General features: G+C 47.3%; 1 protein-coding gene across 1 annotated transcript in view; it reads right to left on the bottom strand.

The window, feature by feature from the left end:
- Window positions 1-22,794, bottom strand: part of LOC107122997 (complexin-1) — a 231,880-nt gene that overhangs the window by 72,819 nt on the left and 136,267 nt on the right. Inside the window, exon 3 of the mRNA XM_015426151.1 lies at window positions 6,713-6,888. Coding sequence (XP_015281637.1) covers window positions 6,713-6,888 — 176 coding nt within the window. The remainder of the gene's footprint in view (window positions 1-6,712; window positions 6,889-22,794) is intronic.

Here is a 22,794-nt window from a genome sequence, read left to right on the forward strand (position 1 = left end):
TCAGTCAATACTGAAGCATCTATGCAAATGTTATTAGTTTGGAGTCATCGGCAGGTTCCTGTTTTCCATTAAGATGCACAGCCCAGAAACTACATGTTTGGGTGGCGAACTAAACCTAACTGTCAAAACTTCAGTAAATGCCGTCATTACGAAATAAGAAACGGTTGCGATGACACCATATTTAAAATGGAAACGGTAAGAAATATCAAATTTTGGTGTCTAAATATGCACAGCTTTCATATGGAATGTAAGCTGAATGGCAGCATCTTAAATTCAGCATTTGTTCCAAAATTTAGTGTACATAGGCATGGATCCTACGTGTCTGCTAATAAAGGGATTTCCATTAGCAGGCTAGAATGTCCTTGCCTCTTCCCTTGCTCAAGCCCCAAATGGTCCCCAAATGCTGGTCATGGGGAACACAGAGTCCCCAGGAATAGCATGGTAGAAGCTGGAGGTCTGCAGTGGGAGGAGGAAAGAAGCATGAGAGTGACAATTACCCCCTCTTCTGCTTGTGGAAATCCTCTGCAAGATCCACCCTATGCATTCCAGATCTATTCCCATATTTTTAATAGGGATTCCAGCCTCCAGGTGAGACCTGGGGATCCCCTGAAATTGCAGCTCAGTTCCAGACTACAGAGATCAGTTCCCCTGGAGAAAATGGATGCTGTGGAGGGAAGACTCTATGGCATTGTACCCCACTGAGGTCCCTGTCCTCCACAATATCCACACCACAGAGTTTCCCACCCTAGATGTGGCCACCGTACCCCCATCTCCTGCCAATGGCCAGGGGGGACCTGGCAACCCTAATTTTTTTTGGGGGGGGGAACGGACAATTGTTTGCACCTGATGTGGCCAACTGCTGACCTATGAACCTCATCTGGTTGCCAAAGCAGTGATGTGGGGCATAGTGGCAGTGCAACATTGTCATCACAGTGTGATTTAAAAAACCCCCATCAGTATTTCATTTCTAAGAAAAAGGAGGTAGGAAACTCCATGGGTATCAGGCTAACCTGTTTCGGGAGTGTTTCTTCTGGGATGCATGCACATTCCTGAACCCCATTCCCCAGTCAATGATCACATACTGCCTAAATGCATCTGCTCTATATCTACAAAACTCTTACAGCTACGGGGGTGACAACATAGATTGTTCTGGCTAGGGATGGGCATGAACCAAGAAAATGAAGGTTCATCCTGGTTCGTGGTTCACCTGGAAGTGGTGCATCCATTTCAGCCTGTTCCAAGCTGGGGGGGGGGTGAAAAGGGATTGCTGAAATGGCTTACATCTGTTTCAGCCTAACGGGCTGAAATGGATGCAAGCCATTTAAATGATCCCTCTCACTCCCCCTCCCACTTTCCACCACGAACTCCACAAACCTCCCAATAACCATGTGGAGGGTCATGAACAGGGATGGGCATGAACCTCCGTTTCACAAACCATTAGGTTCATGATGAGGTTTGTGCCCATCCTTGTTTCTGGCCCGTGGACTAAAATTGCTATGAGGTTTGTGCCCATCCTTGTTTCTGGCTCGTGGACTATGTAGGTATAAATTGCTGTCAAATTGCAACTGACTTATGGTGACCCTATAACGTTTTCAATACAAGTGAGAAGCAGAGGTGGTTTGCCATTGTTGTCTTTTGCTGAAGTAAGAAACAGAGGTGGTTTGCCATTGTCACCCTCTGCTTAATCTTTCTTGGTGGTCTCCCATCCAAGTACTGACCCTGCTTAGCTCCTGAGATCTGATGAGATCAAGCTATACTATGCCATTCCAAAGCCTGGCCACTGGACTAGTGTCTTTTAATAGTTTAACCTCTGGTTTTGAGGTCTCTTGGAGAGGACTGGTGTAACAGGGCCCCACCACTACTCTGCCACCCACTGTACTTTTCAATTCTAGCACACAGATGCTGGGTATCTGTAATTCAGGAAAAAAATCCACCTTGCTTTTTGAAATGCAGAATGAATAGTTTACCCAAGAAGTACTGGCTTTAACACATACATTTTGTTTGATTGTAAGTTCTCATATTTTAATTTGGCACAGAGTCATCATTGAACCAATGGAAGGGATCCGGTAGCTGTGAAAGTTATATGCAGAAAAAAAGGAAAACTGCTATGTATATTGTCAACACATTGTGAAATACATTGTTAGTAAATGTTGGCAGTTCCTCCAGGACTGAAAGCCATTTTTTTCTGTTTCCCATCTCCCAACCCCCAAGATAACCTATAATGTTCTTCTTATATGATAGTCCTCTTCTTTGAGCTTATAGTAATTACTCAACAAGAGGACCCTGAATGTAAGAAGACCCCCCTTAAAAATGACACACACACACACAAATTTTCAGACATAACTGTAACTTAGATGGGAATGCAAGATGACCCCCTTTTTTCTTTGATGGAATACGTATGAAAAAACCCTAGCCCTGTGCTTAAGTAAATACTGTATTTCTCAGTTATACCATTTTGTGCACAAGACACTGTTCTTAGACAGTGTCTCAAAAAGAGGGATGATTTCACAGTTCTCATCCTGCACTGTTTCCAACCCCTAAATTCCCACTGCAGCTTTCAATTGCACAAATTGAAGCTGTAAATCTTTATGGTTGCATTGTTCTGTTACTTTTCTGTTCCCATAAAATGTACATTTTTCCCCAACATCCCTTCTCCATCAGTCAATCAGCATACACGTAAATGATCTTCATGGCACACACCAAAACTGCACATCATGCCGTTTAAAAAGTGTATAAAGTACTCGGTTCTATACATCACGACTCGGACCACGGCATAAGAAACACGCGTTTACTCAGTACTTCACACATAAGACAGACAGCAAACAGCCAAGTGGCCAACTATAAAAAGGTAAAGGTTCCCTTGCTCGAAAGCCAGTCAAATCCGACTCTAGGGTTGCGGTGCTCATCTCCGTTTCAAAGCCGAAGAGCAAGCGCTGTCCGAAGACGTTTCCGTGGTCATGTGGCCACGGGACCTCCTCCCCGGACTCGGAGCTCGATGCAGCGCTGGTAGGGGACTCGGGGTTGCTCATACCAAGAAGTCTGGATGGGAAGCGGTGGCCATGACCCCTGTGGCGGCGGTGAGCAGTGTGCCGCTCGATGCCAGCTGGTCACTCATCAGTATCCCACCTTCATCACCACTGTAAAGTACTCGGTTCGATACATCACAACTCGGACCACGATATAAGAAACGCGCATTTACTCAGTACTTCACACATAAGACAAACAGCAACGGCCAAGTGGCCAACTATATACATTGCCAAAAGGGACACCCCTAGTTTCCATTCAAGTGTTTGAATCTCCCGCCAAGGTCTCTATTGGTTCCCCTAGTGGCCTTTAGGAGCCCAGTCCCTATTGTTCTATAGGGATCAAGCTTGGCTCGCCAGGCTACTGCCTGGTGGCGTTTCCAGGACACAACAAACTGTATACCGCAATACAAACAGATCTACCAAATGAACAGTAAAAAGGAGTGAACTGAAGTTTGCATCCTGTGCTAGATCTCTGCTGAGATAAAGGATTTGCACTAGCAGAATGGGGCGTCCTCACCAACACACACAAACTGCGGCTCAATTTGATCCTCAGAATTCTCACTCCCCCAACCCCCCCCCCACAAAAAACAGCATATGGGGAAAAAATGAAATGTCTGCCATGGTGGGGGGGACTGGTAAAATCCCCTTCTTTTGTTGGTGGGAATTTCCATCCCTGATAGATCTGTTGACAAAAGCATAAATAAAGGAAATAAGGGACATTTGTTCACAACTAGTTGAAAGGCACTGGGAACAAAGAACGCGGCCTTCTTCTACAGAGCTGTTTGCTTTTTTCTTTAGGTAATCTTCACTAGAAACTTTCACATCCATAATGACCAGGGTTGCCAGCTCTAAGCTGGGAAATGCCTGGAGATTTTGCGGGTGGAACCTGGGGAGTGCAGGGTATGGGGACGGGAGGGATCTTAACAAGATAATTCAATAGAGTCCCCCCTCCAAAACAGCCATTTTCTCCAGGGGAACTGATCTTGGTTATCTGGAGATCAGTAGTAATAGCAGGAGATCTCCAGGTGCTGCCTGGAGGTTGACAACTGTAATAATAACATGAGACCATCTCTCTCATTCAACAGTTTGCCTGCGGGAAGCAGAACAGCTTTGTTCTTGCAGTAGAGCTTTCCTGAACCGAAGAGACATAATTCTTCAATATTAGTGACTTCCTGGCGGTTATTGACAAGGTGATATGTTTGCAATATTCTTTACTCTGCAATGGGGGGATTTATGTTTATTTCCTTACAGGCCTCTGCCAAAGGAGGGGGGGGGAGCAAATGACTTCACTGGCAAAATTCAGTCTATGGTATGTTCTTGTGTTATATTTCTGTATTTCCCGCATGATGGAAATTAACAAAACCCAACAGCTTTCCTAGCATTTGCAAAAACAGATTGGTGCACAACTGAAGTGACTTGGCCAATTAGCCCCAATCCAGCTAGGTGGTCCCTTTTCTGTCCTTAAACCCAGCAAGACACAGGGAGGGGGAAAATAAACTGCTATTTGTCGAGGACCCTCCAGCTCGGACTAAGATAGTCACACAGGTATTTTCTGGACCAGAATTGGAAGATGTTCTAATTCAGCAGCTGTGCATTTGGCACCAGACACATGACTCTCACCTTAAGAGGCCTCATAAACATCCTTGCGTCTATTAATCTTGCTGCTTAACTTTCCTTTTCTGGTCCAGTATTAACTTGTAACATGTGTCTATCTGTACCTGGAATTGGTTGACCTCTGAAGAAGGCCCCTAAGGGGCGGAAACGCATCGGGTCACTGGTATTGGCCCTTGTGTTCAGGGCACTTGCACTATGTAATGAGGCTTTCATTGGGCCCTTATATGTTTTTAACTGTCTTTCTAATAAATACATACATTTATGTATATAATAAGTTTACACTAGGTTTTTAATATTTGCCCTTTATCAGGCTTTTTCCTGTCCTTAAACCCTCAACAACTCTGTGAGGTACACTAGACAGTGATATAATGGTTTGCGAAGTGAGCTTCAGGACAGAGTATGGATTGGAACGTGTTCACCCCCACATCATCATTTGAACAAATGAAGCTGCCATATACTGACAAGTCAATATTTTCTACTCCGACCAGCAGCACCCCTCCAGGGTCTCAGGCAAAGGTCTTCCCCATCACCTACTACCTGATCTCATTAATTGGAGATGCCGGGGATGGAACCTGGGACCTTCTGCACGCAAAGCAGATGCTTGAGCATTGAACCATGGCCCCTCTAATCACTACTCTGGCTCTCCAGGTGGAAACCTGCTTATCTTTAACCATGTCACAGCCTCATCCTCTGACAGACTGAAATTCCCTCAATATAAGGCCATCCTCCAATCAACAACCATTTCCCCACCCCCACCAGTGAGATACCTCATTAAAGATAACCGGGAAACATACATGAATTCATATTTGGCTGGTATGTTTCTGCACATTTTGCAGTCTCACATGCTGCAAATTTTACTTTGCTCTCTAGTGATCATTACCAATGTATATAAAAACATGAAACTGTAAATGCGTGGGAATGGTGTATGTCTCAGCACACAGTTTGGGAAACACTAGAAAATTCTTCACCACCTGCAATAGATTTGCCATACAAAGCTTCCCTCTTCAGAGGAAAACCGCAACTCACAAAACTGACATATGTTTGAGAAAATATATCAAAAGCAATGTTTTACTGATCACTCTGGATTTGTACACTTCACTGAAGGTATGTTTCTGCACATTTTGCAGTCTCACATGCTGCAAATTTTACTTTGCTCTCTAGTGATCATTACCAATGTATATAAAAAAATGAAACTGTAAATGCGTGGGAATGGTGTGTGTCTCAGCATGCAGTTTGGGAAACACTAGAAAATCCTTTACCACCTGCAATAGATTCGCCATGCAAAGCTTCCCTCTTCAGAGGAAAACCGCAACTCACAAAACTGACATATGTTTGAGAAAATATATCAAAAGCAATGTTTTACTGATCACTCTGGATTTGTACACTGCACTGAACTTGGGAACCGCCGTGACGTATTTTTCAAATAAATAAACAACTACAGTGATCCAACAATCAAAAATAGCCTAAATGCAAGTTTGACACCAGTTGTCCACTGATGGAATGTGAACACTGATGATGGCAACCAGGGCTTTTTTTGTAGAAAAAGCCCAGCAAGAACTCATTAGCATAATGGGCCACACCCAACAGCACAAGCTCACCAGCATATTAGGCCACACACATGATAGCACATCATATTAACATATTAGGCCACACCCCCATGTTGCCAGAAGTGTGGTCATCCAGCCACACCCACCTTTTGCTTCTTATTTTGTTTACCTTGTTGTCAAAACCCAGGGCTTTTTTTGTAGCAGGAACCCTTTGCATGTTAGACCAGACACCCCAGTGTAGCCAATCCTAATGAGTTTCTGCTGTTGGGTGTGGCCTGTTATGCTAATGAGTTCCTGCTGGGTGTGGCCAACTTGGGAGCCAACTGGAACTCCGTTCCTGTGCGTTCCTGCCCAAAAATAGCCCTGATGGCAGCCATTATCATCAAAAGGGACTTAGGCCAGACTTTTTTTGTGTGTGGCACTGCCTTTAGCAGGTGACATCAGACATGGCTTGAAATAATTCCACATCCACTCTGCTCATGTCCCATGAGGACAAATGGGAATTAGTCCCAAAACAAACCCTACCTTGTCCCGAATCCCTTGCCTCACGTTTTCCCTTTCAGCCTCCATCTTGGCGTATTTTGCTTTCCTCTCTTCCTCTTGCTGCCTAAGGGCCTCCTGCCGTTCCTCTTCCTTCTTGGCGGCATCCGGGTCCTTTTCTTCTTCACCACCCAGCATCTTCCCCATGTCTTTGGTCGCCCCTAAGGAAACAGTGTGACAGACATCCCTCGTTAGTAAAAGCAATGGTCAAGAGAGACCTTCTGCAGGGGAACAATCGGACACAATACTGCTCTTGCACATGTATTTATTTATAAATTAAATTTGTAAACCACCCCCACCCCCCCGAGGACACAAGGCTCAGGGCCGCGGACAACAATAAAAACACTCGTAAAATAATAAAACAATGCAAACAATTTGAATGGTACAGAATTGAAACATTTTCACGCGGCACTAAACGTCAGGATGAGTTCCTGCTACAAAAAGAGTCCTGCGTCTCATGGGCAAAGTAGAGAAGAACCAGAGGGGAAGGAGCGCCAGATGAGATGGTACCCATGGTTGTCGTCACCCAAAAGCCTGGCAGGACTGCCTTACAGTCCTTGTGGAATTGCATTAAGTCCAGCAGGGTGCAGATGTTATACGGCAGAGAGTTCCACCAGGCAAGACAACCGAATGTCTTTTGGGCTCAGGATCACCAGTAGGTTGTTTTCTGCGGAGCGTCGTTTCAGTGAGTGGAGTGAAGGATGTGCATGAACACTGTGCACACTCCAGGACACCATGGAAAACATCCACAAAGGAGGAACATCCACAAACCCATGAACACCTGAAGATGCTTTATACTCATACGAACACACAGGAAGCTGCCTTATAGTGAATCAGACCATTGGTCCATCAAGGTCAGCATTGTCTACTCAAACTGGCAGGAGCTTTACAAGGGTCTCAGGCAGAAGTCTTTCACCTATTACTTGACCCTTCTAGCTGGAGAAACCAGGGACTGATTTTTTCCTGGGCAGGCAAGACAGTCCAGTTGCAAATGGCTGCTACTGTATAATAGCAGTAGCCAACCATGTGTGAGGCTGCAGTCTTTTCTCTCCATTTGTGGTGGACACATTCATTTGAGACTCCCTTCATTTCAGCTCTGTCATTAATTGACTGTACCCAGCTATTAAAAATGGATTGATGTACAGGAACAGATAGCCTAATGAGCTGATTATTGTACTCTCCAGAATTTAATATGGCAGAGGCACAATACGTTCAGGGAGAAGGGAGGAATCGCGAAGTAGAAAATCATTAGCCATTCTATTCATTTCCCATCCAAAGCATTTCCCTAAGAAATTACCATAGAGATTGAGTATCCTCAGAGCTTTCATACAGTAGCGATTGTATAACTCTTGAAAGCAGAGTAGATTGATCCTTCAACTTACCGGGAGAGTTCTCATTGGGCCATTAACCTGGAGGGCCACTAAAGAGAGCCAGTTTGATGTAGTGGTTAGGAGCGTGGACTCTAATCTGGGAGAACCACGTTTGATTCCCCACGCCTCCATATGCAGCTGCTGGTGTGACCTTGGGTCAGTTACAAGTTTTTTCAGAGCTGTTCTCTCATGAGCAGTCCTTGAAAGAGCTCTCTCAGCCCCACCTACCTCACAGGGACAATCCTGCACCTACTGAACAGCAGTTAGCTTACTCCCGCATTATCTTCCGCAGTAGACCCCTTCGACTCTGTACGGTTCGCGCTTTCGTTTCGGCGGAGATTAAGCTATTCTTGTCCGCCTTTGCTTTGATCCACATTTGCAAACTAGTAGCTCTCCCTTATTCTCTTGCACAGAAGAAGTGGATAGGGAGAATGCCGCTTGGCTGCCCTTCTTCTTCTTCTTCTTCTTCCCAGGAGCAAGCCAAGCGACACAGGCACACTTGACTCAAACCTGACCAGGGGCAGCACCAATGGCCATTTTAATATCCCAATTCCCCTCCCTGCTTGGAAGCTAGTGTGGTATAATGGATATAGCCTTGGACTCAAGAGCCTTGGGTTCAAGTGGTATCTCACTCGTGAAACCTGCTTGCTGACCAGGGCTGGTTCCAGGTTTTTTTGGGGGGGCCCTGAGCAGACAGTGCCCAGGTGCCTCCACATGCACTCCTTTCCACACCCACCTGCCCATGCATCCTTCTCCTGCTTGCAAGCCCTCCCTCTGCCCATGCTCAGTTGGCTGCACCACTTGCCACTGCCATGAGGAGTGCCACCACTGTGCCTCATCCATGTGCCTTTCCTCAATGACTCTGGACAGTTGGGAGTACAGGTACAGACGGGGCTGGGGGGGTGTATGTGTGGGGGTGGGGTCAGTGGCAGTGAGCCCCACCAGACGTCCAAGGCCTTGGCAGCTGCCCCACCTCAGGGCATGCTGACACTGACCCTCAGGGCATGCTGACCCTTAGGAAACCCCCACCGACATCCTTGCCTTGCTGGGAAGATCCAATCCAGGGATTCTCCAGTTCGCACACGTCATCCTAGTGCTATAACAAGCTCTACAGCAGGTCGACCCAAATAAAAACTGCTGTCGCAAGCCTGTCCTAAGTTTAGCATTTTTATTTTCCCTAGACATTTCCGAGTCAGTGGAAGTACATCAGCTTTATCTCCAGTTAGTTTATCTCCTGTTAGAGCTGCCCCGACTGTAATGAGGTATGCTACTCGGGAAACAGAATTCAGCTATTCGGTGACAGAAGAAAAAAGATAGGCTTATTGCTTCTAAGCGCTGCTTTATAGGCAGTCATTATGCCAGAATGCAGCCTTACCCTGGCTGGTTCTGCGGGTTTAGGCAAGGCGGGAATATTGCGTTCCTTGAAGACAACAGTGGTGCTATTAAAATCAATGAAAGAAGTTGGCTATAGACATTTGTGCGGGTTACTTGGGTTGTGTAGAAAAGTGAAAGAGTCCAGTGGCACCTTAGACTCCCAAAATTTGTGGTTGGGTATGAACTTTTGTGAGTCACCCCTCACTTCTTCACAGGGCTTTTTTTGTAGAAAAAGCCCAGCAGGAACTCATTAGCATAATAGGACACACCCAACAGCAGACACTCATTAGCATATTAGGCCCCACCCCATGCCTTCCCTTGGCTTGCCTGGACACCCCGCAGCTGTGGGGAGCCTGGGCAAGCCCCCTCTTGAAGGGAAGGAAAGTAGTTTAAACGGGACGCCTGGGCAAGCCAACCCTTGGACAGGCCAGGGAAGGCACAGGGAGGCATTTAAATGCTTCCCCAATCCCTCCAGGGGGGCCCCTGGCCCGCCCACCTGGGAGCTGCTCTCCAGGCCTTCCCTCTGTAGCCACGCACGCAGAGGTTTTGGCTGTAGTGGGCGTGGCCAACTCTGAAGCCAGACGGAACTCCGTTCCTGTGTGTTCCTGCCCCAAAATAGCCCTGCTTCTTCAAATACTTTAGAGGCTGCTCACTTTCTTCAGATACCTGGTATCTGAAAAAATGAACAGTGACTCGCAAAAACTGATACCCGACCACTAATTGTGTGAGTCTTTAAAGTGCTAATGAACTCTTACTCTTTTCTACTGCTACAGACAGACTAACATGGCTACCCAATCTTGATCTTTGGGTTATGCATCTGCCAAACCAAAGTTTATATTTACATCAGGGGTTTCCAACCTTTTTGAGCCTGTGGACACTTTTGACACAGCCTGATGGGCAGAGCCACAAAATGGTTGCTGCAGGAGGTGGAGCCAGCTACAAAATGGCTGCCCCAGCTTACCCTCAGTCATGCAGCAGAGTTCCTTGTGCTGTGCTGTCGAAGCAACTCTAAAAAAAAAAATCTGCACAGCCAATCAAATCTCCAGTGGCCAGTCAGAAGCCTTGCTGGGCAAAAGCCCCACTTGCCCCAACCTGCTTTCTAAAAACATATGGCGGGCTCTGGGGAAGGCATTGGCAGGCGCCACAGCACTCACTGGCACCATGTTGGGGACTCCTGATCTACATGTTAGCTCTGTGCCAGATCAGGTGATTGGGGTTAGGCGCATCCTTGAAGTAGAGGGTCCCCAAAGATGCTTCTGGGGTTCCAGTACTCATTAAAGGACCATGACGGTACCAACTGAATTGACATACTCCAGATAAATCCAGCTACTCAGGATGTACTGGGGCAATTCTATCTTTCTCCCCCTGCTGGCATCCTGACCCCACAAATGCAGGAGGACTGTTTCTGGGGATGCTTTGCTGGGCAGTGCAGAGGGTTTCTTATAGCCCCATCAAGACCAGTAATGCAGTGACCCACCAGGCCTGATTTTTGAGACCCCCACTCTACCTTGCCCAGATTTTGGAGTTTTGGCCTACAGTGCATTCCTAAGTAGAGTTACACCCTTCTAAGCCAATTGACTTCAGTAGAGTAAGAAGGGTATTCACATGGAGCTGCCCTGTGCTGAATACATTAGTCCATCAAGGTCAGTATTGTCTACTCTGACTGGCAGTGGCTCTCCAGGGTCTGGGGCTGAGGTCTTCCACATTGCCTGCTACCTGATCCTTCTTGTAGATGCTGGGGATTGAACCCACAACCTTCTGCGTGCCAAGAAAATGCTCTCCCACTGAGCTATGGGCCATCTCTAAACTCTGCTTAGGACTGCACTGCTAGTCTTCTTTCCAAACTGAAACCAAAATGTTATAAATCTTCTAAGACATGTGTGTTCCCATATGTTGTCACTTTGGAGGGTTTGCTCAGTCCGTTTTCACTGCTCCTTTTGGTGATTCCTTTTGTTTCTTTCCCACAGTTTATCTGGACGCACAATTTACATCCATCATACGTGCACATGGGTGGATTGGCCATTATGGGCACTGGGATGCCTCCTGGTAGCCTGGTAGCCTTCCATCCCTTCTGGTCCGGGACAGCCCTGTGGCAGAAAGGTTGCATCTGTCCTGCTCAAGCCTTATGCAGTGTGATGGAGGCGGTGCCTGGCCCACCCAGGCTCTGTCTGGCCCAATGGAGGAGGCAGCTGACCAGTTGGGTAAGCACACTGCTTCTTCCTTCTCCCCCCTTTGGTTGATTGCCATGTCTGGGTTGGGAAATTCCTGGAAATATGGGGGTGGAGCCTGGGGAGGGTGAAGTCTAAGGAGGGGAAGGACTAGGGTTCCCAGACCCCTGCCAGGGCTGGAGGAAGCCCCACTTTTGAGGGTGCTTCCCTGCTGCTGGCCAGCTGGCTGGCAGTGGGGATTCCACCCCAAATGACATGTTCCCGGCTACTTCCAGTAAAACTGGAAGTACCCACCCTGATGTTCTGCCGTCACCCAGAAGTGACATAGGCACATCAGGGACATCTGGGGGTGACGCTCTGGTATTTGGGCAAACTCTATGGTAAATTCAGCCGAATTCACCATAGAGTTTGCCCAAATACCAGAGCGTCACCCCCAGACGTCCCCGACGTGCCCATGGCACTTCCAGATGATGTCAGCACGTTGGGGTGGGCACTTCCGGTATCCCAGAAGTAGGCCGGGAGCTCCCTGCCAGCCAGGTGAGTGCACCTGGCAACCCTAGGAAGGACCTCAGCAGGGTATAATGCCATACAGTCTATCTTCCAAAGCAGTCATTTTCTCCAGAGGAACTGACCTCCATAGCCTGGAGATCTGTTGTAACTCTGGGAGACCTCCTGGCCCCACCTGAAGGCTGGCAACCCTAACCTGGGTAGCAGGGTTGGAGTGTGGAGGCAAGCCGGCTTTCTCTTTCTTTCTCCCTCTCTCCTTTGGGAAGGTCGGCCTGGGCAGGCTTGGAATGAGGCTCTCTTCTCTTGTCATTTTTCTCTCCCATTCTGCTCCAGTATATGTATATGCAGCTTATTCAAAATTTATATGCACAATGCCTGTCCTCTATATATCTAATAGCGAAGGTGCCCCCTGTGTGTGGGTATCTAAATCCGCACATTGGGGGCACCTGGGGGGGCAGGGAGATTTTCCTGCACACTTGGGGCAGTCCCCAGGTGTGCACAAAAATCTAAAAAGTTGAAAAAAATATAGGGGGGATATTTAAATCCCCCCAAAAGTAAAAGAGCATTTCCTGTGCATGCGCAGGGAGTGCTCTGGGAACTCTGCGGTGGGCCGGGGGTTGGAAGCCTCTCAGGCCTCACCGCCAGAGCTGAGGTGGGGGGAGAGAGAGGAGGAGGAGATCGTCCTCTGGAGGAGACCGGCAGAGGGGGAAGAAGTGGGGGAGAGATTGGCGAGCCTGGCAGCTGGAAGCCTCTCAGGCTGCCGCCGATGCCAGGGAGGGAGGGGGGGAGGGAGTGGGAGAAGGCTTGGCAGGTCGGCGGCTGTAAGCAGCCCTCGCCACCACGGTGGGGGGGCTGGGGGGGAGGGGAGAGAAAGTTCGGCAGGCTGAGTTCAGGCCTCTCATGGCTAGTGCTGGGGGGGTGGAGGGAGAAGGCTTGGAGAGGTGCAGGCCTCGCTGTGGGTGCTGGGGAGAGGGGGCAGGGGAGAAGGCTCACCTGCGGCTGCTTCCTTCTCATTCAGTGGAGCTTCTCCTCCCCCCACCCCTGCGAGTATCGCGGGTCCCCCTTCTTGTTTATATCTAATACATAATGCTGATTTATCAGTGCATAAAGAATGTTAAAAACAGTGTATGTCATGCAGGAGAAATCTGACATGGTAACAGAAAACTGTCTGAAAAGGAAGATTCATTGATTTAATTTGAGCTAGGGGGGAGCTAACTGAAACTGGTACTTTCAAATCAAACCAGACTGGGTGAGAAATTTGACAGCATTCCTAAACTCCTCCCTTGTTCCTTCTTTTATTTCCAAATGTTGTGTGGAACACTTTATATGCACAGAGAGTCCCCCTTTTGTACCTCTGCTTCTCCCATCCTTCATGTTCCTGCTATACATGTGCATGTTGATAAAACATTGCACTCTTGAGGACTCTCTGGATCAAGATTCTTTTTATGTCATTTTTTTTAACCAACGCACAGAACCGCATTTACGCACAATCAATAGAACGCTGTAAAAAAGTCAATACGCTCATACATACAGGTGTATCAACTTTGCTTTTTTGCAGCCTTGGATCAATGCATTGGTAACAGAGAAGAAATAAAGATTCAAAAGAACCGGAGGGCATAAAAACTGCAGCAAACGGCAGTTGCTCGAATTCCGGAATGAATTTCAGAAACTTTCCTAGTTAAATCGGAGTATAAAGGAGCAGTGAAATGTAGCCCAAAGGGAAATTCTGGGATAACAAGTGGATCAGGGACAATCTGCTCATCCCTAGGAACAACTGGCACTATGGAACTAAAGAACTTTATACCTGGAAGTGTGCCCAGGTGGCTGTTCTATACCTTACTTCTCCCGGGAGAGTGACTGTGGCTTATCAATAGGGTTAACCAGCCTCCACCGAGAGATCTCACACTATTACGATTGATCTCCTGATGACCAAGATCAGTTCCCCTGGACAAATGGCTGCTTTGGATGGTGGACACTATACTCTATATGGTGGCATTATACTCTGATGAGCTCCCTCCTCTCCCCAAACCCCGCCCTCCCCAGGATCCACCCCCAAAATCTCCAGGTATTTCCCCACCCAGAGCTGGCAACCTTACTTTATCAAGGCCAATCTCTGGCCCTTAGCTTTGCGTTACTGTGGTGCTTGGTAGATCCAGGAATTACCAGCCCCCTACCATTATGCACAGTTAAGCAGCAGTCCTCAAGCCGTTCAGTGGTAGAAAGGGGTCAGGAAGGTGCTAGTGGGGATGCTGTTTTGCATTTTCTGTCTCAGAGCCAAGCTATTTTGGGCCATCTCTACTTCTGGGCAGGCTCTGTTGGCTCCTAAAAACAAGGATTCGTGGAGAAGCACAGAGGATCGAGGAGCTGGTGAGTGGAGTCCCTGGTGTTTTAAGCTGCCTGCTCAGGTGTGTCTCCCATACTGAGTTCCAGGGTCTGGCTTAGGGTTCTGAGATCCCCCTGGCCACTGGCAGGGGATGGGTGGTGGTGGCCAGATCCAGGTTGGGGAACTCCTGGAGATTTGGGAGGGAGCCTGGGGAGGACAGGGAACTCCGTGGGGTACGATTCCACAGAGTCCACCCTCCAAAACATGCATGTTCTCCTGGGGAACTGATCTCTGTAGTCTGGACAGGAGATGAGATGTAATTCCGGGGGATCTCCAGGTCCCACTTGGAAACTGGCATCCCTAGTCTGGCAGCAAGATGTCTTCCCCGTGGAAATTTGGCATCTGCCATGCACAGTGTTCTTGGAACATTTGAGATCTCTGATGCTGCCTATCTGTCTGAGGTCTGGCTAATCAGGGCTGAGGACAGGACTGTAGTACTGACCCAGGGGTTTTATGCCCAAGTGGTCCCAGAACGGCCACCAGAAAATGCTTGTGCTTACAAGGGCTTCTCTGCTTTGCCTTTAAGTGTGATGAAGCCTACACTTACTTTCAAAATCGATTTTCTTAGATGGCACTTGGAACCAGTGTTCCCTCTAAGCTGAGTTAGTGTGAGCTAGCTCACAGTTTTTTAGCCTCCGGCTCACACATTATTGTCTTAGCTCAGGAAGGATGGCTCCAGTGCAAACTAACTTATGCAGCAGTCAATTCACCTGCTCACAACTTTAATGCCAGTAGCTCACAAAGTAGAATTTTTGCTTACAGGGCTCCATAGCTTAGAGGGAACATTGCTTGGAACACGAGGAAATTTCCCAGAGTTCTTGTTGGTTTGTACCCGGTGTCGCAAAGGCACTCATTAATCACAATGAGCGCTGTGCCATGATGGTTAATTGGCAGGGATGCCCATGTACTACATGGAGCCACAATGTGGCATTCGGCTCTGTTTAGAATGTGACTCGGGGTGCAAGAGAAAAATTAAATCTTTTATATATCTTCTACCTCCTCTTTGATTTTTTTTAAAAAATAAGCTATTAAAAAGATAGGGTTTCTTGGCAGCTCAGCAACAAAAGCCCCAATGATTAATTTGTGGTCTGCTGGAATGTTTGCAATTAGAACAGCTGTCTGGAGAACTATCAGGGAATTCTGTGTTTTCACTGGAGCTTTGAGGGGAAGTTTTAAAAAGGTCTTTTCAAAACAGCATCCCTCCCGAAACAATATTTAGATTGAAGTCATGTTATTAACTCTTTACCAGCGTCTATCTATGGCCTATGGAGCTGCAGTGGCTCAAGTGGTTAAGACACTGAACTGCAGGCTGTGGAAGGTCAGTAGTTCAGCAGTTCGAGACCCGAGTGTGCCGCATGACGGAGTGAGCTCCCGTCTCTAGTTCCAGCTCCTGCCAACCTAGCAGTTTGAAAGCAAGAAATTGCAAGTAGGTAAATAGGTACCACTTCGGTGGGAAGGTAACAGCGTTCCGTGCTTGGTGTTTAGTCATGCCGGCCACATGACCACGGAAATGTCTTTGGACAGCGCTGGCTCTTTGGCTTTGAAACGGAGATGAGCACCGCAACCCTAGAGTCAGATTCGACTGGCTTTCGAGCAAGGGAAACCTTTACCTATGGCCTAAAGTTCAGTTGGAGCCTGGAGATCTTCAGGAATTAAATCTGATCTCCAGACTACAGAGATCGGTTCCCCTGGAGAAAATGACAGTTTGGAGAGTGGACTCTGCAGCATCATATTCCATTGAGGCCCCTGCCCTCACCCCACCCTTCCCAGGCGCCACCCCTAAATCTCCAGGAATTTCCTAACCCAGAGTAGGCAACACTAATTCCTATTCTTCAAAACAGCACAGCAAGCTCGCCAGTGGAAAACACTTCTGTGTTTATAGACTAGGCTTCCCGGGGGTGTGTGTGTGTGTGTGACTTACCAGGAGCAGGAGGAAGGCCCAGCCAACCTAGAAGTGACATCATAATGTCTGCGACATCAAGGTGATGCTCTGGTATTAGGGTTGCCAGGTTCTCCCGGGGGGTGGGGAAACCCCCACTCGATCTCCCCATTACCCACCGGCCCGGGATTGGGCTGCCAGGGGGAACCCCACCCCCAAAATGCCAGCATCGCAGCAACGTGCCGGCGTGATGATGTCATCCGAAGGTGACATCATCATGCCAGGCATGTTGCGGTGGGGACGCTGTATGATTCAAGGGAAAATTCTATGGTTTTCCCTCGAATCATAGGTGCCCTGCCCCCAACGTGCCCGATGTGATGGTATCACTTCTGGGTGGCATCAGTGCGGTGCGCGCGCAAAGCGTGCACACCAAAATACTCCCATTGAAGGTGGGAACTCCTCTGCTGCAGCCCAGGTAGGGACTGTGTGGGGAAAAAATTTTTTGGCCCATTCGGATTTGGCTGAATTGGGAAGAATCAATTTAGGCTGGCAGTAAGACTCCTTCATCGTCAGTACAAGCGATTCAGGAGTCTTTTGGGGATCCGAATGTCAATTTCAGCCCCATTATATCCTAAGGGCCATTGAAGTAAATGGTGAAAACATAGGGTTTATTCTGGGGGCTGGAGGGGAGAGGTCTTGAAGGAGAGACTCCAAACTTGCAGGGTAGCTGCTGGAGCCTCTCCCCAAGATACCAACCAAGTTTCAGGAGCATTGGACCAAGGGGTCCAATTCTACGGGCCCTCAAAAAAGTTGCCCCTATCCCCTCCTTTGTTCTCTATGGTGGGAAAAAGAGTTACTTTTCCCCCACCATAGAGAACAATGGAGGGGATAGGGGCAACCTGTTTGGGGGCCTGTAGAATTGGACCCCCTGGTCCAATGTTCTTCCAACTTGGTTGGTATCTTGGGGAGAGGCTCCAGCAGCTACCCTGCAAGTGTGGAGCCTCTCCCTCAAACCCCCTCCCCTTCAGCCCCCAGAATATACATTATGTTTTCACCATTGACTTCAATGGCCCATAGGATATAATGGGGCCGAATTGCCACAATTCGGCGGCAAGCCGATTCAGATCAGAGAATCTGAATTGGCCTGCAGCAGCCCAAAAGGGGTCCGAATGGGTCATTTTCGGGGGTGCATTCGGTTCAGACGAACCGAATGCACATCCCTAGTAGGGACTAGGCATCCCTATCTGGTATTTGGGAAAAGCTCTATAGTAAATTTGGCTTCTACCATAGAGTTTTTGCCAAAATACCAGGGCGTTACCCCAACATCACCACTGTGATGACACAGCCTCCGAGACATGCTGGAAATGACATAGACATGTTGCTGCAGTGTTGACTGGGCCTCACTGTTTTTATGGATACGTCCCTCTGCCAGCCAGCTTATCAGCGGCCGGGCAGTGGGGCCTGGCAGCAGGAGACCCCCCACCTCCACTGGGGGTTCTGGCAACCCAATTATATGTTGGCAGAGTTCAGGAAATAATCCAATTCATGCTTTGGAGTTTGCTTTCAATGAATTTACTGTGACATGATTTTGCAAAAAGGCAATAACTGGATGCAGGCCATTAGTGCAACAGAGAGGCCTTCAGAGAGGAGCACAGACACAAACTAACACACAGCAGAGAGAGAAAACAACAAGAGGTAGGCTGAACGGCAAGAGAAAACATTCAACAAACCTGAAACACTAGAGAATGCTCCACAGCTCCCCCTAGGGTACAAGTGGGCTAAACCACTCTTTCAGCAGTATTTACAGTAACTAGACTCTTAGCAGGGTGTTGCTTCTCCAATGTTCTAGACCCTAAGTTGCCTCGGCAGTGTGTTCATCACATCGGGGCCTTGGGCTGAGCGATGGCACGGGGAGGGACCCAGGGCTTCCTGCGGGGTTGCTGGGGTTTGTGGTGGTGTCGAGGGCATCAGAGTGAACATTGGCCACACCTGTGGCTGGACAGTGTTGATCCCGGGGGGTTACCCTGCTGCCACTCCTTCCCATGCCAGTAGCTAGATGGGAGTGGCTTAAGAACATGATTTCTGTATATCCAGCCTTTCCCTCCAACCACTGCATATGAATGTCTGCCCAAGCGGGCACTGAACAATAAAGCTATAAACTATCCAGATTCAATAAACAATATCCTTACTCAGTAAGCCACCCTATGCCTCCGGTGCATAATTCCCCTTAGTTATCTGTCTGAAGAATAATAATATAATAATTCAGTGCCATCCAGTCACCTCATAGTGGTTTGCAAGGCAAGAGATGAGCCGAGACACTTTGCCATTTCTTTCCTCTGCACAGGAGGACCCCTTGTTCTTTTTGGTGGTCTCCCATCCAAACACTAACTATGGCCGGCCCTGCTTAGCTTCTGAGCAAAGCTCAGGTGAGTGAAAACTGTTCTGGCAAACCTACCCCCACATCCCCTGCCGGTGGCCTGGGCGGACCTGGCAGCCCTAGGAGCTGTGACCCAAGAAGCAACTGGAAAGGACTGAGGCAGATGGAAAAGCAGCACTGACTAGTTCACATTGGATCCAACCCAACGTTTAGCCCTGGTACCTAAGTGGAGCCTCCATCTTCAGGAGGCCTCTGAATACCAGAGTATTAAGGAGAAATAAAGGAGGGAAGCTCTTGTAGGCTCCCCAGAAGCTGCTGGGAAGACCGAGATGGACCTTTAGTTTGGTCCAGCAGGGTTCTTCTCGGATTAGGAGTAAGTGGGTGGCTAGAGCGCATGAAATATTTTTTAAAATGGGCAGAGATGTGAGTCAGAGTCACAAGCAACCACAGGAATCCGGAACAGCAGGAGAACGTCCTCCCACATTAACTCCGCAATTACATAAGGGTGTATGTCCTTTTGCCTCCCTCTCTCCCCCCCCTCCCCATTGCATTATCTCTCCAAAGCAGACAGTGTGCTTTTTTATTAAAGCAAATACCCTTGACATTTGAATAATCAAGTGATTACCTGGCAGCTTCTAATTTTTTTTAAAAGTCTCCTAAAGTTGGACAACTTCCCCAATGTCTGAACATTTAATTAGAGGGGAGGGGGTGGCAGTGGTGGCAAAGAGCTCGCCTTCTTTTTAAGAGGGCTGGAAGGAACTGTGTTTGTGTTTTAACCATGTAGGTGCTGTCAAGTCACAGCTGAGTTATGGCGACCCCATGGCATAGGGTTTTCAAGGCAAGAGACTAACAGAGGTGGTTAGCCATTGCCTGCTCCCGCATAGTGACCCTGGACTTCCTTGGTGGTCTCCCGTCCAAGTCTGTCAACCCTGTTTAGCTTCCAAGATCTGATAGCAATAAACTTCATGTTGCTATCAGAGTCTAACTAGTGTTTATAATTATTTGTATTGTATGCACTATTGCAGCAATCTTTGTGTATTGTGACATCTTACTGCTGCCCCTTCAATTGTTATATCATAGCTTCCAAGATCTGACAAGATCTGGCTAGCCTAGACCATTCAGGTCTGTTTAATAGTGATTTTTAATTGCCTTTATGCATGTTTTAATGTTTTTGATTGGTTGTCACCTTGGGGACCCTAAGCTGGGCGGAAAGTCATCCAAAATGTTATAAATAATTAAATCAAATCAAACCAATAATTATTTCCAGTTCTGAAGATAAGATCTTATTCAGTAGCGAGCTGTAGGCCCCACTAGATGTCACTCTTTTGGTTGATAGCAATTGTGAATGTGGCCCTTTGTGGGTACTACTGGTTCAGCCTGAATGGGCATAAGGCAGGAGGGAGAAGACAACCTACACACCATGCCAAGACACATGACATGACATGTGTTGAAATCCATGTGCGTAGAAAGGGAACAGACACACGCATGCTGACCTCTCTGCCTATCCACTGCTACATACAAAGTCTCAAAAAATGGACACACCATGGCTGTGGTCACACACACAAAATAATCCACATTCAGTCCACTTTCCAAATGGATTCTGCTGTGTGCACCAGTGTTCCCTCTAAGCTGAGTTAGTGTGAGCTAGCTCACAATTTTTTTAGCCTCCAGCTCACAGATTTTTATCTAAGTTCAGGAAGGATGGCTCCAGAGCAAACTAATGTATGCAGTCATAAATTGCTCACTCACAACTTTAATGTCAGTAGCTCACAAAGCACAATTTTTGCTCACAAGACTCCACAGCTTAGAGGGAACATTGGTGTGGACTGGCAAAAACCGGTTGGAAAGTGCACTGAAAGTGAATTGAAAATGGATTATTTAGTGAGCGTGACCACAGCCCGTGTCATTGGGAATGCTGTCTCCCTTCAATATTGTGCAAACTCTTAGGCTAACTCTTTGGGCTGGTCTACACAGGCAGAGGAATCAGGTGGTGGAATCCTGGCGGCAGAGATTGTGTTCCTTCAGACGCCATTCGCGAATGCCTCTCCCTTAGAAATCCCCTGCAATTTAAAAAGTGGCATATCAGAGAGAAGTCCAGGCTACTACTTTCATGCAATGCTAACTTTCTACTTGCAGAAACGTATTTCCTACACAGGGATCAAAAGTGTGAGCTTCCAATGGTAGCCTGAAGAGGCCAGATTCCAGTGGAGAGATGGGAGGTTTGGCCTGCAGAGGGTCATGAGGCAGTTGAACATGAGATGCTTGCCTGTCAGGCCTGCTTGTGGGAAACTCAGTGGCATCCTTTGGGAGAATCACTCTTTGGGGACCTTTTCCTACTATAAATGATCAAATAAATGGATGCTGTACATCTTCCCCATGCTTTTTTATGGCTTACTTTAAAAAATAAACAACTTTCCTTTTGTATGCTTTGCCTCAACCTGACGATTTCTGCTCCATGCTGGAAGGAGAGCAACTCCGCCGTGCTGAAGCTTCCATAACTCAATTTGATAGGTGGGGTTGATTAAATCTGAAGATAACAGATGTGCCATTCAGACCATGAATAAGGAAGGATAAGATCCTGCATTTCAATATCCAACTCGGCAGCAACCCAAAGGAAATAGCGGAATGGCTTCCGGAAAGAAAGTCAACAAAACTGCAACAAGCTCTTTTTTTTTTAAAGCCACCGTCTGTGTGGTAGTCCATAATTGGGGTGGGGTAGAGGAGGCGAAAGGAAGGTCTCTGGAAAATGCTAGGTTGGTACAGATATGCCAAGCTGGCCTTCATGCTCAGTTCCAGTACAGGAGTCCTAACAGGTCAGTATTTTCCCCGATATCTGCTCTGCTTTCCTTCTGGCACCAACACCTGTTCCTTCTGAGAGCTAAGACCTGTCCCATCATTGGTTTCATCAGGTTAAGGGAGCTGGGGAGGGAGGGGACACCCTTGGTGCTGAACAGATATCAGCCCAGCTTTTAGTTCCTTGAGTGGAGACGAGGCTTAGCAGCTCTCGGCACTGTTTTATGTCTAAGTCAGGATAAACCAAGTGGTGTTTTACACCACTAGTTTGGTGTCGTGGTTAAGTGCGCGGACTCTAATCTGGGAGAACCGGGTTTGATTCCCCACTCCTCCACTTGCACCTGGCTGGATGACCTTGGGCAAGCCGTAGCTCTGATAAGAGCTGTTCTTGAAAAAGAGCAGTTTCTGTCAGAGCTCTCTCAGCCCCACCTAGCTGTTGTGGAGAGGGGAAGGGAAAGGAGTTTGTAAGCCGCTCTGAGACACCTTTGGGTAGTGAAGGGTGAGGTATAAATCCAATCTCTTCTTCTCTTCTTTATGTCTAAATCAGGACAAACCGAGGACTTTTTTTTTTTAAAAAAAGAAGCTTTTATTAGTTTTAACATAGAAAAGACAATAACTACAGATAAAGAAACTGACAAACAACAAGCATGGAGCTTGTACTCATTAGGACTACTTAGATTTTACATAGATAGAACCATTATTTTATACACCTAAATCAGTTTAGCCATTTGGAATATAGAGCATATAATCTTAATAATTATGTTGTACATCTTCTGAGATATTCCTCAATCCATTTATAAAAGCTTGGCCAGTTCTTCTCAAAGATTTCTTCTTTTTTATCTTGTAATTGTAAAGTTAATTGGTCCATTTCCGCTGTTTCCAGTAGTTTGTAAATTATTCCTTTTTTTTGATGAAACTTCTTTTTTCCAATACATATAGAATCCTAGCCGTGGTTACAACATGTATAATCATATAAACAGAATTGTTTTTATTAAATATCACTCCAGAGAATTTTAAGATGCTGAAGGACTTATTGTAGAGGATGTGTGTAAACTGCATCAAGTCGCAGCCAACTTATGGTGACCCCAGCAAGGGGTTTTCAAAGCAAGTGAGAAGTGGAGGGGGCTTGCCATTGCCTTCCTCTGCAGTGTCTTCCTTGGGGGTTTCCTATCCAAGTGCTGATTCTATTAAGTCTCCAAGATCTGATGAGATTGAG

This window comes from Gekko japonicus, unplaced genomic scaffold, assembly GCF_001447785.1.
Source record: "Gekko japonicus isolate JY-2015 unplaced genomic scaffold, Gekko_japonicus_V1.1 scaffold205, whole genome shotgun sequence".
Taxonomy (NCBI): Eukaryota; Metazoa; Chordata; class Lepidosauria; order Squamata; family Gekkonidae; genus Gekko; species Gekko japonicus.